The following is a 19305-nucleotide window of genomic DNA, read 5'->3' as shown; positions in this document are numbered from 1 at the left end:
TTTAGTTATTCCAGAGTTTACGGAGGGTTAACACTGAGTTGTTTCTCTCAAGAAAGTTGAGTTAACCTAACTGTATTAGGATTGGCACTCAGTTATTCCAATGTAATCATTTGCATGACTTTTAGTGCCTTAATTGTTGAGAGCTGATGTTAGCATCTGAAAAGTAACATACCTGGTGCGGAAACGTTTAGTGCCTTAGACTAACGATAACATTGGGTGCGTTATGAAGGAACAGTGGAAATTACATTTGCAAGATCGCTGTGGCGATAGAACGTTCTGTTAGACAAAAAAAAAATGGGAAAAGCACGCAGGAAAAGAAAACCATGTTTTATTCACAGCATTTGTCTGGCTATGCTCTCAGACTGGAAGGCAGGGAAGAGTTTATGAGCTGCTCAGTGCTGCACCAGCCTGGGCCGGATGATTTAGAGCAGCCTACCCAATTCTGATTGAAGCAGAGAATTTTCAGTCACTGGAATCAAAAGAGGTTGGCAGTGTTGTTGTATTTGAAAATGCTTTTCGCACTTTAGATAGGATAGCATTTTGTAAGTGAAAATTGGATTTCCACAGAAAGCACATATTTGCAGTGATGTATCCCAATTTGGTTTTTTTTTTGTGTGTGTTTCTCATAACTTCTGATTGATAGCTTATTTTAAAAATATGTTTGGAAAAAAATATGTAATGTATATGCCTCTGTCTTCACCAGTGTAGTTTTTAGGTCAATTTTAGGCTGATTAACTTTGCCCTGTCCCTTTAATAGTTTGTTTTATTGATCACATTCGATATGTGCAAACTCATAGAAAACTACGGTAAGAAATAAGGCTCTAAGGATTTAAAAAAAATTCTTAACTATGTGAATTGACACAAAATGTTGATTTTGAGTTTGGGATACTTTCTGTGCTAATTGAGAACATTTTGTGAAGTTTTGATTCTATATTTCTTCTGGCAGTTTAATTACCCTAATTCAGAAATGTTCTGCTTAAAATCTCAAAGATTAAACAAGTCAACAAGGTGGGAGGGCAGCAAGATGAGAAAAGAGTGAATTAATTCTGTTGTGCCAGTTCACAGGAATTATCTTAGCCCTTGTGCATGTTCTTCTGGAATCTGCCTTTAGTCGGTTCCTTTCAGAAAAGAAAGTTGTTTTGTGTTTTGTTTTTCCATGTTGCTTTTTCCTCTTTGAGTATGGACAGGCTGGCTTCCAGATATCTGGGCTATTCTAAGGCCTCTTGGTATTCTTGGGGTATTGCCATCCCTCTTTCCCGGGTGGATCATGAGGTACTGTCCAAAGCAAGACAGTGGCAAAAGCATCTCCCCTGGGATCTCAGGATGCTGCTGGGCCAAGACCATTTTCCTGGAGCAGTAATGTCTAAATCCTCTGTATCTTCTCCTCCACCCAACTCTGAAATCACACAAGCAGTGTTGGCAGCCCAGAGTCATTTCTACCAAGTCTCTGTCTGCCTCTAGGGCTGTTTCACTGAGATTGCACCTGTAGAGAGTAATTCTTTAAGCTGTAACGTGTTCTGCAGCTCTAAACTGGGGATGTTGGTAATACTGCTTCTACTCGCTGACCCTTAGTCACTCTCTAATAGCAACCTGGTTTCCACACCGAAAGCCGTCGAGGGAATCTGAGCTACCATTTTCCCCCTTGTGGTTTACGAGGAGTTGGCATCGCATAAGTGGTTAAGAACACGCGCCAGGTAGACAGACTCAGTTCACCTGTCACTACTGCCTCTCCGGCTGTGTGACGGGGGATGGGTTGTTCTCTGAGTCTGGGTTTCCTAAACTTCAAACAGGGATGGAAACAGCATCACCCTTGCAGAATCGTTGAGAGGAGTAAATGGACGTTGCAAGTGAAGCACTATGCGTAGTGCCAGGCGCATATAAGCACTCAGCAAGTCGTTAGCTCTCATTGCTTTCTGGAGGTATTTGGGGTTCTGTTATTCTAATAGCAAAGCCAGCGAAACCGAGCTGATTCTCCTGACTTAATGAATTGCAGCATCTTTCCTGTCCTACCCTTCCTATATTTCATCTTCCCTGGAATGTGAACTTACATTCATTAGATGAACAGAGGATGGTGTTGCCTCCCCCCTCCCCGCCCCCTTTTAAAATGCTGTGCTGATGTTTACTTTGAAAAAGAAACCATGGAATAATAATAGATTTTTTTTTTTTTTTTACAAGTCTAACATTCAGATACCTGAGAACTCTGCCCGGCTTCTAGTCTTGAGAAATTGGAGGGAGCTGAGGTTCGTGAGGCGGTCTTGCAGGCAGTGGCCCTCTGCCAGTCCCTCCCGGTGGGCCACCATTCTGTCTGGACCATGGCTGGGTTCCTGTGAGCAGGGTCTAGGTTGTTGGGGAGGGGCCATGGGCATGCAGTTCTGTGAAAACACATGCTCCAACATCTCCTTCTCAGGCATCCATTCTCATTGGGCAGAAGGTAGGACGGTTCATTATGATTTCTGGCTGGCATTTCATTATTTGTATATTGACATTTAGTGTGGAGTGAAGTTAAAAATTCATGTTGCGGGCGCCTGGGTGGCTCAGTTGGTTAAGCAGCAGACTTCGGCTCAGGTCATGATCTCACAGTTCATGAGTTCGAGGCCCACGTGAGGCTCTGTGCTGTCAGATCAGAGCCTGCTTCAGATCCTCTGTCCCTCTCTCTCTCTGCCCTTCTGCCACTCGTGCTCTCTCTCAAAAAAACCCAAACATTTAAAAAAAAAACGCACAAAAAAACATTTAAAAGAAAAGAAATTCATGTTGTCAGTGGCCATTTGAAAAAGCTGTCTAACTCTAAAATTTGAAACATTCTGCTTTCGTAGGAGGTAGTTATACAGTGATGCTCCTGATGTCAAGATGGTATTTTTAACAACGCTTATTGAATCTGCTAATCTCATTTCATCATTTTGTTACAGATTGATGTTCTCAAAGCAGATCTGGAAAGCGCAGAATGGAAAGTTTTAGAAAATCTTATTCTGGAAGATGTCCTTGAACAAATTGGACAGCTCACCTTTGAGGTTCATCTCCACTGGCCCGGGTTTGAGGTCAGTGGCCGGGACAGCAGTGTCGTGAGGTTCTGGTACAGCCTCCTCAAAGAGTTAGAACTAAAGGGTTTCAGGCTTTTTCATAGTTACAAAGATTTATCTAAACCTCAGCTGTTCTTGAAGAAAGATATTTTCAATGCAAGTAGCTGTTATACTCTGAGTTGGGTGAATACAAGATGGAAATAGGATGAAAGACCTCATCAAGAACTCAAGGAAATAATTACAGCATGAGGCGTGTCCAGCAGTCTAATTATCGGTGTACTTGCCCAGTCTCCACTAGCCTGTTACCTGCTGGAGGCGGGGGTTGTGTTATTGCCTCTGTAGTGCAGGTAGCTTGGCACCTGCCACGTGCTAGGGGCACAGTTAACACTCGCGGAAGGGATGGACACAGAGGGCCATAGGAGTCAACCTCCATCTGCCCAGATGCTAGGCCTTTCACCTGTTTGCCTCTGACAGAGTGGGGACGCTTGTCCTCCTTCATTTTAACATGGAAGATAATCCCCCACATATCTGTTTTCCCTAAAATTCGTTTTGTGTCTGAAGTCCATGAATTCAGCAACATGAAGAAGAAATTACATAAATTTTCCATTCTTACTGCGTTCCTGAGATTAAGTTTGTAGCTTACTGTTCAAAACAGAGCCTTTCCTTTGACTTTCACTCAAAGGTTTTTTTCTGTTCACCTTGGTCAATAACATTGTTTACAACCTTGTAGATTTCAATCATTCCTACTTGCCTTTTGCCGAGGGCTCTGCTGTGGGGTTATAAGAGCCACTGATGCTGGTTTCTGGGAACTCAGGCACACCCAATTCTGTCTTTGAGTTTCAAAGACTAGAACATCAAGAACTTCAACTCAGGATTCCTTCAGACTCAGCCTTAAATCCCCTTCTGTTCCTATGAAACTAAGCACAAAGCAGAATTTTCGTGTCTTTACTGTTGCCTTTTCTGACTTCAGACCTGATTTCTCAACCACCGACTTGCCTACGCTGTCAAATCTTTTTTTTTTTTAATACATGATCTGAAAGATTAAGTGAGTTTTTCGTAACTGCCAGTTGGCATTCATTACAAGACTGTGGCCTGAGAGCCAAAATCTGTATCTTTCCTGGGACGGTTATGCAGTATTTCAGTAGTGCCAATCTTTTTTACATTTTTAAATATTAAACAGAAAAGTGTAGGTTCTCGGTAGTTCAAATGATCTCTATCATTTTTATTTATAGGATTAGACATTTATCCCTACGAATGATTTTCAAAAATTCTACTTCAAATAAGTTAAATGGTATAAAATAAAGCAAATTATTACCTTATTATAAATTAAGTTTATTTCCTGGCATTTTTACATCCTGAGAGAGCAGGAAAATTTTGTGTCCATTGTTTGTTCAAGAAATCTAGGGAGTGAGTAAAATACTGATTGCTACTAGTCTTTATTCCTTTTCCCCATTTTTTTACCTCCTTTTACTCCAGATGTTCCCTGTGTTGGCTTTTTGTTTCTTGCAGTGGTTTGAAAATACCGTTCCTTAAGTGAGAAACCAAGATATATTAGCTAGATAATCTTACTAACTTCAGTTCAAAAGGGAACAAGATTTTCTGAATTAGTAGTGATGATTTTGAAAAATACAAATGAGGTTTTTATTTTAAAACTCATAGTACACTAATAAAATTCATTGAGGTGGGAAGACCAGCTTGAATAAGTGTGATTTAAAGTAGCAGTTAGGAGTGCCCGGGTGGCTCAGTCGGTTAAGTGTGCGACTTTGGTTCAGGTCATGATCTTGTAGTTTGTGAGTTCAAGCCCTGCATTGGGCTGTGTGCTGACAGCTCGGAGCTTGGAGCCTGCTTCAGATTCTGGGTCTCCCTCTCTCTCTCTCCCTCCTCCCCCCTCTCTCTCTAAAAAAATAAAAATAAATTAAAAAAATAGCAGTTAAGTTGCTCTCAAGACCATAGGTATTTCAGAAGCACAAAGTGGCGTAACTCTCAGTTTGCATGGTGTTGTCTCCAGAACAAGGTTAACTTCAGCCTAGTTCCTGTTTGGATTATATCACAGATTCTCTCTTTTATTTTTTAATTAAAATTTTCCACACTGAAGTATGTACAATAAACCTACTTTTTACATTAAACCTTTTTTAAACCTTCTTTTACACTAAAGTGTGAAATGTACTAATCCTGTGTGTCCAGGCTGATCAGGTTTTAGATATGTACACACCCATATTAAGATTTTTAATTCATCAGATTGAAGATTTAAGGAATGACTGAAAGCCCCCTTTGTACAGGGCAGGTTACCACTTATTCCAGATTGGTGGTGCAGAACGTTGACTTCATTACATTATATATATATCTGAGGTAAGAATGGCTGTACTGTTAAGGAGAAAAACCACTCAAAATAAATCACAAACACACCCACCCACACCCACCTACTAGGCAGCTTGTTCAATAGTTATTTGTACTTGTTTTATGCTTATTTCTAAGGCTGTCCTTCATTCCCTTCATGGATAGTTTGAAATTTATGATGAGTATTCTGACTGTTGCTATGGTTTCCCTGCCTCTAAAATTTATTATGCTTATTGTGTAGGCTGGGGTTTCTTAACCTCATCAAGGATTGCCATTTTGGGTTGGCTAATTCCTTATGGGGGGAGGGAGGGCTGTTCTGTGCATTGTAGAATGTTCAGCAGCATCCGTGGCCCCACTCAATACCAGGAGCATCTCTCCCTCTGCTCCCTCAGTTGTGACAACCACACATGTCTCCAGACAGTGTCAAATATCCCCTAGCGGCAAAATCATCTGCCGCGGAGAAATACTGGTGTAGGCCATGAGAGAGGGTCTGGGGTACCACAGGGTACCACAGGACTGCTGTTTGGGAAGCTCCTGTTTGAGAAGAGTGGGAAAAATGAGAACCAGCACCACTGTAACCACCACAAAGGCAGCACAAACAAAACACAGAGAACAGATGAAGTCAGGAGCTGCTATTGAGAGCTTAGTGTGTGTCCAGCACTGGGCAGAGATTGCCCCTGATTCTCCCAGCAACCCTGCCAGGAAGTGTAATTTTCCCAGTTATACTGGTAAGGGAATTCTGAGAGAATAGATAGCTTTTCCAGAATATGCCACTAGTGGATGATGGTAGAGCAGGAATCCACATCTGAGCCTTTCAGATCCGGAGCCTGTGCTGGCCCCCTTCCCTCCACAATGTCACCTCAATAGCCTCTAACAGATGTAAGATGCTACTCCCATGGATGTATTTTTGCTTCCTTATTAGTAAATGGGGTGTGTGTGTGTGTGCGGGGGAGGGAGAGAACCACAAATATACTAAGATCAGACCTGCAAATCTGTTAGAGTTGGGACATTTTTGTAGCATGCAGGTTTAATTTAAACAACCTACTTGCGGGGCGCCTGGGTGGCTCAGTTGGTTGAGCATCCAACTTCAGCTCAGGTCATGATCTCACGGTTAGTGAGTTCGAGCTGCGCATTGGGCTGTGTGCTGACAGCTCGGAGCCTGGAGCCTGCTTCAGATTCTGTCTCCCTCTCTCTGCCCCTCCCCCGCTCGTGCTCTGTCTCTCTCTGTGTCTCAAAACTAAATGTAAAAACAAATTTTTTTTTAAACAATCTACTTGATTAAAATATGCCTGCCAAATGGAGGCTCAGCGAAAGAATATGGAGACCCAGCAACCCCTCGGTCAGTATTTCAGTTGCCAGAAAAGCTCTTGCAAGGCCTGGAAGCCGCTCTTGGCCCTGGCTCATCCCACTGTGTGGTACTTTCCTCATGGGTTTAGAAAGGGCACAGTCACTTGGAAGTTCAGTGTTTCCTTTGTTTAGTCTTTGACCTGCACATACATGAGCTTATTCTTAACAGAGCAATGCTCATAGATGGATCTGAAAATACAATTTAATATTAGTCTTCAAATGATGACAAATCTGTTATTTTTTAGGTGAAGGACATAGTGTGTCAGAGATTCAGAGGTCCCCTTTTAGCACAAGCTGTGCCACAAGTTGAAATTAAAGTCAAAGAAAAAAGAATTTCCCTTTTCTCTTAGAGTGATTGTATTTGATGCAGCGATCACAGGTTATGATATAAACATTTGTAACTATTTGGTACGTTCAAATGAAGGCAGCCAGGGAGAAGTCGTTTGTTGAACATCTGTTAGGAGTTGACTGACAGTCCACTAACGTTTACATCAGGGTAGAACAAAAGTAACTGCAAACTCATGAATTTATAGTGTTTAGTCCGATTAGCTATTTGTGTAAGCCATTTCTGCCTTGGCTATATGATTTTAGGTATAGTAAAAATGGTACAAGGTTTGTATTTCTGCAGTATTACATGTTTGGATTTTGCAAAGCTTGGATTCATACCGGGGAACCCCCCTCATCATCATATTTTGTCAGATTAAAAATGAAGCCCTCATTAAAACAGATTATTTTACTTGACAATAGTACCTCCCAGCTCAATTAATATACTTGTTCACTTCTGCTAGAGGTAAGTTTATGTTTTTGCCTTTTAAGCAATAATGTAATTCTTTTTGTATTAGCCAATTGCTGATTCTTTGTGAGTTCATAAATACACTTAACCCTATGTAAAAAAGTCTTCTTCTGATTGAGAGAGGTATTTGTAGTTACTTATCACATGAAATTGGAACCCAAAGATTCAACGTATTCAACTGCCTACATTTAGATCTTATTGAAATTCTTTAAATAATTATATTTCTGTCCTTAAGGAAAATAAATCAAGCAAGCTAGTGCCATACTTGGTGTTTAGCACTATATGGAAAAATGCTAGTTCTCATTAAAACCGATGCTTTGTAAAACTGGCAATGTTGCTGTGGGCACAGTTGTGAGAAAGTGATGGGGGCCCGACTCTAATGGAAGAGGCCAAGAGAATGTCTTTAGCTAGGTTCTGTTTTACTGAAGAATGAAACACACATAATCTGGGTAACTGAGTGTTTCTTTTAAATTACCTCGGAGAGAGCAAGCTGGAAGCCACAAAGATTATGCTGCAAATCTGAGATTTTAAAAATGCACAAAGTTGCATTATGTAAAGGTGGCAGAATAGTAGGATGAAGGGAGACAGATTTTGATGCTGTGGGTAACAGCTATGTGGTATTAAACAAATCATCACCTTTATTGGCCTGTTTTCTTAGGTTGGAATATTTGATTTCTAAGGTTTCTCCTACCTTGATGATCTCGTTATTCTAAGGTTTTTGTGATTAGAGAAGGCTTAGACAGTGGTAGGATAATTTCTTGATTTGTGTGCTATACAGGGAAGCCTTGGGATAAATTCACAAGGATCCAAATGATGTGCTTATTCAGAAGAAAAGGCCGGGGCACCTGGGTGGCTCAGTCGGTTAAGTGTCCGACTTCGGCTCAGGTTGTGATTTCGTGGTTGGTGAATTCCAGCTCCGCGTCAGGCTCTGTGCTGACAGCTCAGAGTCTGGAGCCTTCTTGGGACTCTGTCTCCCTCTCTCTCTACCCCTCCCCTGCTCGCACTCTGTCTCTCTCCCTCAAAATAAATAAACATAAAAAAAAAAAAAAGGCCCAGATAATAGGGGACTCTGTTCTGATGGCTCTCCAATCAAATGAAGTCCCCTTAGGCAAAGTACCTTTTTGGATAACACACTTAAACTCACCTGGTTCTAAGAACCAGGTCTCAGACTGCACTGGTTTATCCTTTTGTTTTGAGAATGTCCTAAAAAAGTGGCAATATCTGAAGATACTAGGTTAAGTGTATATATCTATGGTGATCCTTTTGTGTGTACATGTGTGAACGTGTTACCTTTTGTACACACACAACACAAATGTATAGACATATACCTTTATATGTATGGATGAATTCCTGAGAAAGAAAAATCTTCAGACACACGAAGCTCAGAGGGAGCCTGGACCCTGACAGAGCAGGAACCTGTACCTCCTGCATTAGTGCTAGGAGTTGAGTGTATCAGTGATGCTAGAGGCCTACAGCACTGGACATAAGGCTGTGTTGGGGGAAAGGATTGGCCTGGATACACCTGCAGCAGTGGGCCCGTTGGAGGGCGACAGCCTCAAAGGAAGAGTCCTAAAAAACCCACCCCTCTCACCCCCACCCCACACCGCAAGAAAGCTTTATCCTTGCTGTAGCTCTAGGAGGAAATCAAAGTTTCCCATGAGAATTTGAAACCCTTGGCCATTTTAAGGAATTGAATTTATATTAATCTCATGGTGAGGAAAACCGTAAGGTGAGAAACTGAGGTAAAAAACTGAGGGAGTGAGGGTGAGGGTAGATGGCAGAAGCAAATGTAACACCACTGCGAAGGGACTGCTTTAACTCAGACTACAAAGGCTTTCTTAAAAAACAAAATGAAAAACAAAACAAGACCCACAGGAGATGCATTCCTAACACAAAGTTACAAGTGACAAAGAAATGGCCCACCATGAGGTAGAGTTGACAGACACAATAAACACTGGGATTTTCAGCCTAAGAACTTGACATAGCAAATCTTAAAGAAAATATAAATTGTTGAAAATGATTAAAGGCGTAAAAGACTGTACAAATAGACCGTCCGTCAAGGGAAAGTCATTGGAATACATTTAACGGATTAAGTGGCAGATTAGACACAGGTGAAGAGACCTCCAGGTGAACTGGAGGAAACTGCCCAAAATGTAGCAAAGTATAAACATGCACGTTCTTAACATTTTTTGGATAGTTTGAACCTTAGAAGATGAAGCAGTAAAGTTGAACATTTGAACCACGTATAACGTGCTGCTAGGCCTGTACGTGCAGTATGGCAGCCATTAGTCACATTTTGCTATTGAGCACTTAGAATGTGGCTAATGTGACTGAGGAACTGAGTTTTACATTGCATTTACTTTTAATTAACTTAAATTTAAAAACTTATACCTGATTCAGTTATTAGAAGACTCTCTCTGCAACAACTTGGGCATGTAAATTGACTTTGTATAAAAGAGGTAGAATATTTCATGGATGTTTAGGGTCTGAATGGATATGTGCTGTTAAGTATAAAATATACACCAGATTTCAAAGACTTAGTATGAGAAAAGTAAATAGTTAAAAAATAATTGAATGTTGAAGTAATACCTTGGATATGTTATCTTAACTAAAATATTAAAATTAACATCCCCTGGGCTTTTTTTTAACCTTTTTTTTTTTTTTTTTTTTTTTTTTTTTTTACATTTATTTATTTTTGAGAGAGCACAAGTGGAGAGGGGCAGAGAGAGGAGACAGAACCCAAAGCAGGCTCCAGGCTCTGAGCTGTCAGCACAGAGCCTGGCATGGGGCTTGAACTCACAAACTGTGAGATCATGACCTGAACCGAAGTCAGATGCTTAACCGACTGAGCCACCCAGGTGCCTCACCCCTGGGTTTTTTTTTTTGTTTTTGTTTTTTTTTAAATGTGACCATTACCTTAGAAAGTTAAAGTCTACGGCCATACCACCCTGAACGCGCCCAATCTCGTCTGATCTCAGAAGCTAAGCAGGGTCGGGCCTGGTTAGTACTTGGATGGGAGAAAGTTAAAAATGACACACATGAAAAAAAATTACACAGCTCACATTTTTCTATTCAACAGCATGATACTGGGACATGTACTTAAAATATGCTTGAGATTTGAGTTAGTCCCTCAGATCTCAAATGCTGAAGGGTGGAGAGTAGGTTGTGGAGAGCTAAAAAAAAATTCATCTGAACTTTGTGACTGCAGTTACAGGAAGCTGTACCAGCAAAGGAATTATCTTTCTTTGTCACTAAAAATAAAGCCACTCTAAGGACTCTGGCTGCAAGTTGTGACTTCTTTTCCCTTAAGTTCCAGATAAAATTGTGGTGTTTAGGTTGAGAAAGTGGTTCCTACAATTATTATAGTGATTATGAACATGGAAAGTACACATAGAAATACAGATAATGTATATCTATACATATAATAACACACATGCATATATACACAAACACGCATGCACACACATGTATTTGTTTTTGGTTAGCAAAATTTGTCTTGAGTTTACATGTTTCTGAAATGAGGCTCAAGATAGACTCTACATCAGTGTTTCTCATCCTCAGTGTACCTGCCTATCAACTGGGGACCTTACTACAAGTGCTGAATTTGATCCAGTGAAGGATATATATATATATATATATATATATATATATGGATACAAAAATATGAATATATGAATGAACACAGAAATATATATGTTCACTGGCTCCTCCAACGAACCTCCATTTTCTTTTCTGTATCTCGGTGAGCAACACCATCTCCGCGTGAATCTGATACAGCTGGTCCTCAGTCCGCTCTGAGAAACACTTTTTTCCAAGGAGAGCCTCCGTAACCCACGAAGTGTGGCAGTCCTTATGGCTATCATCCAAGGGTTTAAGATTTCACTGTTCTTGTTTTCCTCCTGGTAATTTATAAACGTGCTAAGGACATCAGGCACCCTCACAGTGCATCGTCAAGAATCACTATACTTTTTTACCTAGGGAAGCGCCTGTTTGACGCTATTCCCTGTCCTTTATCTTCAGAGTGTCTCATTCCCTGTCCTTTATCTTCAGAGTGCCTCCTTAGGGCAAAACATTCCCAGCTTGTGCTTCAATACTTAAATGTTCATTTGATTAAAACTTTCAGTATAGCATCACTTTCATTCCAACCTTTAGGAAGGAAATCTGTCCTGGGTGTGATAAAAAGGTTGCAGTGAGGAAAAGGGGCCAGAAGGTAACCACTTAATTTCAGCGACCATATGGATGGTCTTGAGGCTTTTTGAAGCTGGGCAAGAGCCGCACTCATCTGTGTACTCTGAAATAGGTACAGTCATGACTCAGTGTCACCACTAGGTGTATAAATATGGAAGGCGTTAAACTTAATCTGTGTGCTCTCAGCGTGCTGCCCTGTATTTTTGTTACGTAACTAGAATAAACCCACTAATGTTCCATATTAAAATACCATCCCCACCTCTAAAGCACCATTTCTCCCCATAAGATAAAAATGACCCATGAAAATCTGCAAATGGTTTTAATCTGTTGTCTCTCAACAGAGTTAACACTTAAAACTAAGAATGAAAATTTTGATAACACTTTCTACAAAAATGCTTTATTTAAAAATACGATCTTTTTAAAAAAGAGACAACTTTTATATACAGTTACTTAGTTTAGAAACAGTCAAAAACACAATAAAATAAACCCAGATTTAGAAATTATGATTTGTAACATACACAATACTGATGCTGAACAAGATCAAAGTTTAAATGTATGGATTAATTCTTTTTGTCCCATCACATTTCAGTAATTCACATTTGTTAAAACCAGTGGCTTGGGACTGAAGAAAAGGTCCTGTGTGAATTGCTTCCTCTTCAGGAAATGGCAGCCACCCTTCCTGGCAGATACAGAAAGGCAGTGTAGCAGCCAGGCAGTGTATTCTTATTTCTTTGAGTGTCTGTGTGTCCAAAAATAACATGTCTACCATTTTTATTCTCTTTTTCCATTTTCTTCTTTGGGATTTATTTATGTGTGGCTCTAGTACCAGGTCATCAATACCAGGCCTTTTTAGAAATTAATTTTTAAAAATGGAAGTTCTAAGCACAAGGAGCATGAATTGCTATTGATAGCCCAGGACTCCGAGCTAATGCCCTTAGGATATCAACATTCAACATGATTTTGGTCTCCACGTCGGCACTCTGAGCCACGATGAACCAATCTTTGTAAGCATGGTACTGAAATATTTCAAAGTACATTCAAATATATTATAGAGATTTGTACTAAACCAGAAGAAATGGCTTGTCACCCAAAGGGCTATTAGCTACTGTATTCGAGAGGCTATCTTGATTCCACAATTTGAAACTTAAAAGTTTTTTTTTTTAAACCAACCAACCACAGTTATTGCTTCTCAAACTGGGGAACCTTAGCCAACTTCTTGGAGTATCAATTTTACTCAAAGATGTGGAAAGAAGTTAAACATTTTTCTGATCTAAAAAGTTCTGTTGACTATATCCACGAGCAAAATCAGAATAATTTTGAAGATAAAACATACAACTTCAAAGAAATGACAAGGTGACATTTTGGACGATGATCTCATACCCTGTCTCCTATGAGGAGTATTTCAGTAGTAACATCTATGAATCAATGACCTAGGAGACCCTGATTTCTGAAAGAGTAGCCAGGTCCTTACAGACAGTAAATACAAATAAAATTCAAAGTCTTCACTCATCCTCTTGAGTGTCACCTTCAAAAATAACATAATTCTCTGATTATACATATAGTCCTATCTGTACTGATCTGTACTGATCAGGAAGAAAGCCAAGGAAAGAACTCTGGACTGTTTATTTTCCATCGTTTAATAATTAGAGGAATATCTGCAGTTAGAGAAGATTGCTGGCTTACAAGTAAACATACAATATATGTCATAAAAAATAGCAGAACTCCTGAATCCAAAAGATTTGAACTTGACCCACCAAAAATAATGGGAACGGTAATTGTGGGTGGTTTTATCCTTCTTACACATTCACATTAAATTATATCATCCCTGTTCCTTACTTCTCTTTTTGTCAGAGAGGTAAACATATGGTGCCTTTCAGAATTATTTGTCATTAGTTATATTACCTCCTTTAAAACCCCAAATCCACCAGGGATTCTTCCTCAACTCGAGAGAGATCCTTTCAGTATATCGAGGGGGTAAACCCCAACTGCCTGCCAACAATAACCCTCACCAAATGGAAAGTCAGTGGTCATTCTCTGTATAAATAACATCTATAAAGAACTAAATGAAATTGCCAATGAAATTATAGGAGACAAATTTACAAGAAACGTTTTTTAAACAATGGGTCAACTTCATAAGGCCATGTAAGGAAATCATAATTTGTAAATCAAGTTGTCATCCAACACATTTAATAATTAAATACAGTTAAATATGATATTGGATCAAAAATGACCCTAGATAAGGATTAATCTCATTAATCCCACAATTTAATGAGACCATCCCAACCACATGTGATGACTTTAGATGTTTCATGAGGATGCCACACTGCACCTATGCACACCTTATCATGAGCTTTAAATCGACTGTAGAGTTTTGTGGTCTTCCAGTCCCAGATATTCAATTTTCCATTTCCATCTCCTGAAATCACATAGCTAGAATGGGAAGGAAAATAAGTTCAAATTATTGAAACACCTTAAAGTGGATAAGGAACAGAGAAAGAGTTCATCTTTTTCCCTGTAACATTAAAAAAAAAAAAAGTCAATATGAATATACAATACTCAGAATAACACGGTAGAGTATAAAGTAGTCTATAATTTAAACTTCTACTTAAAAAATCTCCCCATTGAGCTACCAATCTATGAGTCAAAATTTATTAACTTGGAAGTTATTTAATAAATTAAAAATTCATTCACTTGGAAATTTATTAACTATGGAAACCCAGGGGCCACAATAAATGGAGTATTAAATCACTCTCTAGACAGAAACAGTGCAGGGAAACGAGCTTCACACAGAGCCAGCGAACACCGGTTCTCCCAGAGTCAGACTCGACCACCTTCATAGTTATTTTCTGGCTTCAACGTCTTTTGAAAATGTTTAAGACTGACTCAGAGGGGTCAATTCCTAGCCTAAACATACAAGGTTACAGAGACTTCAGAATTACTTGTACCTATATATTTTAGCTGAGAATAGGGGAATGAGTGCAGAGTTTAACTCAAAGAAAGGCTCCACCTGGGCTCCGCAAATCCAGTGCGGCCTAGAAAGAGCCAAGAGCTGGATGTGAGGTCTCAACACAAAGGCTGCCGTGATGTTGTTCATATCAACACTGTGATACAGAATTAATTCTGCTGTAGAGCGATCTACAGCAGTAGAGCGATCACAGTCTGGCTAGCCTTGTTAGAAAAGCAGGGAGACAAGAAGGCACTGCCTGTATAGATAGGCATCTATGATGTGGTTAAAGGCACAGGACCAAGCAGTATAAGGAGATACAGTACAGAACTTAAAAAAGCCAAATGTAGTTTTCATAACTTGCTCTTGCCTTTCCAGCAGGCATTGTGACAATCTGCACAGTTCTCATACAATTACATATGTGGGAGTGATCTTTAAAGTGTTATTACTTGTACAAGGTAGGTCATATCATCATTATTTGAATATGAGAATATAGGAGATTTAAACTTACCTCATGTCTGGCGAAAAGTCCACCTGACAAGCATAACCTGCTACCATATGGCCCTTAAAAATTTTTTTCTTATTTAATCTAAATCTATTCTGTGCTCCAAAAATTAAGATTTGGTTGTCCATCGATTGGCACGCTAGCCATTTCCCTGTGAATTCAAGAAATGGGACATTTTAGAGCAAGACCAAAAATTCTAAAAAGACTTTATTTTAAATATGTTCAGACATTAATATTCTCTTGTTACCAACCACTTTACAACAATAGGAAAATGAATTTACTGTCTGTAAGGTATTACAAATGTGTTGCTGACAAGAGGGATTTATGCATAAAGTAATGGATTTTGTGCATATAATCCCATATCATTAAGTACTCGCCATATAAAAGCTTTTTTTTTGCCTATATAAGGATATACAGAAATTCTGAGTTTAGCATTAACAGAACTCAAGTAAAATTTTATTAAATAAAATTAACTTGGACTAACTCCAACAGAACCATGGAGGAAAAGAGATTTACCTATGTTAATTACGGAAAAAGGAAAGATTACCTCTTGGTGAGAAAACCTAGGATTATTAAATAAAACTATTCAAAAAAGATGTATCCCTAAACAATTATAGAAACTGTATTGAAAGGCCAAGTTGCTTTTATCTACCCAAGACTCACCAAAGCCTCGAGAGCCTATCTTTTTGCATCCTAGGGAACTTGCAGACATTATTAACTAAGGAAATGCTCTTAACAATATTCAGTCTGAGAGGGTAAATAGCCTTGTTCAGGGCACGATATCTGTGATGGATAGTTTAAAAATGCATACATAAAATGTAGACACAGGGTGACAAATGTGACAAGTATACAATATGATTATCAAAGCAGAACCCAGTTAGGTTGCTCTTCTCATAAAAATCATAGGGCATTTGACAGAAGTGATCACTGATTTGCCTGTGGCAGACTCCTTGATGGAAGCACAAACTGTTTCTTGCCTCTTTCTTCTTCCTTGCTCTACATTCACAGGAGCTATGTGAGTTAACAGTGATTTGATGAGTGTTGCCCAAACATCAGATCCTCTACTTTAATACCCTCATGGAGAGCTATAATTATATCAGTAAACTGTCACAGTATCTCTGTAGTGCAAATTACCTTAGACTTAAAAGGCAATGCATTATTGAATAGAAAATAGTATTAGACAGATTTATCTTTTTTATTTTGCCTGAGATGGCAATTTATGGTAAATTGCGAAAGTATTTTTATTATGGGGAACCAGATCAAAATTTTCTATCCCTTGAAAGAGAAAGAACTCACAGTAAATCACTAAATGACTGAACATGGTTCTGTCGGAAGGAGAATTCTCAAAAAAACAAAAACAAAACCCGATCCTCAGATAGAAATCCTTAAGATGCTCAGTGTTAGCTAGAATTCAGTTTGTTGGCTTGCTTGCTTATTTATTTATGTATAAAAAAACAAGAGAATGGGTGAGGTGACTCACTTATGAAAACCAGTAATTATTTCCAATTTTGAAAACGTTTCCTTATACAAGTACGACCCTGTGATAGACTTGCCCTAGGAGGGAATGGCCAAAGTTCTTCTGAAGACAGAAATCACACTTTGTCTTAGAGGCTCATAAAACACATTAAAACCACATTCTACCTACTAACTCACCATTTGGAGACAAAGTCACTGCAGGCATCGAGTGCATACTGGGCTCTGCTATGTACTTGAAATCCACAGGGATGTCCCTAAAATTTAACAACAGCTTATTAGAATAAGTAATGTTTAAAAAGTATCTTTAGGAGAATTGTCTCGGAAACTAAAGAGATATTCTTGAAATTATATATTTAATGAACCTTTCATGAAACTTTCCAGGGGGAAGGAAAATCACAAAATGGCATCCCGTTGCTTATTACAGATCTTTCACTTCACAAATGCCTTTCCATGAGAATTATGACAGTGTTCGTGGCTTTCCAATTCTGAAACTTTTGAGTTTTATGTCAGAAAAAAATCTGTAACTAGAGTTCTTTAACAATGAGTTCATCTGAAAATGTACCACCGTAGGCAGAAGCAAGATGTCTGAGGCAAGCCTACAGGGACGTATTTTCCCTGCCAGTCAGCCTTAACGTGCTACTCTGCAAACAGGTGAGAGTGTAATAAGAGGCTTCAGCAATGCAAGTGGATGGTAGGCGAAGGTGTGCGGGGCTCTGCAAGCAGGCAGGGCCCATCCAGAAGTAATGAGATTTCTGCATGGGAAAGGGCGATTAAGGGCCTGGTACCTGGACATCTTCTATTTTCAGTTTACATGTGAAGGATTCTAGATGCATATGGTGCAGGGGAGAAAATGCATTAAAAAATTCTTATGTGAGTGACACGAAGAATAAAACAAAAACAACAAAAATGCCAAACTAGTCACACCTAGATCTAGAACCATGACAATTTCCGTATGCCGTTTTGTTTTTAATGTTCTCCACTTAAAATTCTCCATGAAGAATTCTTTAGTAATTCTGAGGGATTTGGGGCTCGTTGCTTTTCATGAGTGACCAGGAATGTTTCTTACAGAGTAACGTGTGGAAAACGTAGTCTGAAGAATAACACAGATATAAAGCCGCAATATCAATTTCTAACTATAGTGCAAGTTTCAAAACTTTGATTAATTGGAAAATAACAATCAGAATACTAATTTGCTTTAAGTAAGAATTTTCTCTATCCATCTATCTACCCATCCAGAAGAAGCAGATGATTAGACAAAACTTCTATGAGCGGGAATGCCTGGGGGGCTCAGTCAGTTAAGTGTCCAGCTATTGGTTTCGGCTCAGGTCATGATCTCACGGTTTTTGAGTTCGAGCCCCACATTGGGCTCTGTGCTGGCAATGTGGAGCCTGCTTGGGATTCTCTCTCTCTGCCCCTCCCCCCTTGCTCTGTCTGTCTCTCTCTTTCAAAAATAAATAAACTTCTAGGAGGGTCTTGGTTAGAAGAAAACATTTTTAGGTGTAACCTGGGAAATAGTATCATTTATCAAATTTCCAATGCTTTATACCTCTAAGATATCAATGAGAAGTCACATTTAAAATGACCCAAATGTATTGAAGAGAACTTCAGTCTGAAAAAGGCTCAACCATTTGTCTCTCCTCATATAAAATTATTACCAAAAATCATCAGTAACATGGATTAAAACACAGAAGCAGTTCTAAATTAAATTAACCATAGTCTAGGTTCAGATCAATCAAGGTTTTACTAAAAGTAAACAGAAAAAAAATGTAGGTAGATCCCTTATTTCAAGGACTCTTGGTACAATGAGTGGTAGACTAAGAAAGGAGTCTCAATACTCTGTGGACTTCGTCACTGCTAGTAAAAATGCCTGCTAGGCATAGTTATATTTAATAAACACGACACTATTTTCTAATTAGAAACTGTAATTCAGTGTAATAAGCTAGTAACTTATATCTTACAATCATCTTCAGTCTAGAAATGGTATCACTGAAAAAAACCTTAACAAAAATCCATGAAATTGTAAAGATAAAAGATAAACAGTAGGATCAACCTCTGTCGAATTTTCTTCCAAAAATATTTTAACAAAATAAACACCTTTGGGAGAAAACATGTCTGTGACACCTCACTCGTTTAGCAATTAGCATACCACAGGCTGCTCAGTATCTAATTATAATCTCTCATTCTCCTTTAAAACTGTCTGCTAGTCGTAATAATTTAGTATTGTTTAAGAAAACCAAGTTTCCTTTAGTCTGCTTGTATCATTGTGCTACTCTTAGGCTTAGGGTGTACAAGTTTGGCAAACACCACCCGTCTGAATGATAGTAATAGTAATTTCAATTTTCCTAGTAATAATAGTAATAATTTTCCTAGTGGTGGGATCAGTTCTCACGTTGAGGTGGCCAGGGCCTCCCTTTCTCTCCCAAGGAAGCTGCCAGTAGCAGCAGTAATTGCCTTTCAGAGACAACTGTATGTGGTGAAGGATGGTGCTGGGGATCCGGAGGTGGTTTGGATGCCTACTTGTCTTTGTAGCAAGACTGATCCTCACTTCTGTTTCTTTCCAACTAATCGGACTGGATGCAAGTTATCTTCTGTCCCCACCAGATCCTTCTTTCATCTAACTGTCCAGCCATATAATTAATTCAGGTTCTGGATGTTTTAGGTAGGCCTCAGGGTATCCACAAGGCACAAGCCTCTAACA

At 39.1% G+C, this 19305-nt stretch overlaps 2 protein-coding genes across 3 annotated transcripts in view; one reads left to right on the top strand and one right to left on the bottom strand.

Moving 5' to 3' along the window:
• Positions 1-4810, top strand: part of METTL24 (methyltransferase like 24) — a 103927-nt gene extending 99117 nt beyond the window's left edge. For both annotated transcript variants that reach the window (XM_007078789.2, XM_042986976.1), the window contains one exon: positions 2907-4810. In XM_007078789.2, the coding sequence (XP_007078851.2) occupies positions 2907-3221 (315 nt within the window). In that variant the 3' untranslated portion in view covers positions 3222-4810. The remainder of the gene's footprint in view (positions 1-2906) is intronic.
• Positions 4811-12102: 7292 nt separating this feature from the next.
• Positions 12103-19305, bottom strand: part of CDC40 (cell division cycle 40) — a 60461-nt gene continuing 53258 nt past the window's right edge. Inside the window, exons 14-16 of the mRNA XM_007078730.3 lie at positions 16785-16861; positions 15138-15282; positions 12103-14112 (exon numbers count right to left, since the gene is read on the bottom strand). Of these exons, the coding sequence (XP_007078792.1) occupies positions 13935-14112; positions 15138-15282; positions 16785-16861 (400 nt within the window). The 3' untranslated portion in view covers positions 12103-13934. The remainder of the gene's footprint in view (positions 14113-15137; positions 15283-16784; positions 16862-19305) is intronic.

The sequence above is a fragment of the Panthera tigris genome, chromosome B2, assembly GCF_018350195.1.
Source record: "Panthera tigris isolate Pti1 chromosome B2, P.tigris_Pti1_mat1.1, whole genome shotgun sequence".
Lineage (NCBI taxonomy): Eukaryota > Metazoa > Chordata > Mammalia > Carnivora > Felidae > Panthera > Panthera tigris.
Note: the sequence above shows the minus strand (reverse complement) of the source record. Positions and strands in the feature narration are given on the sequence as shown.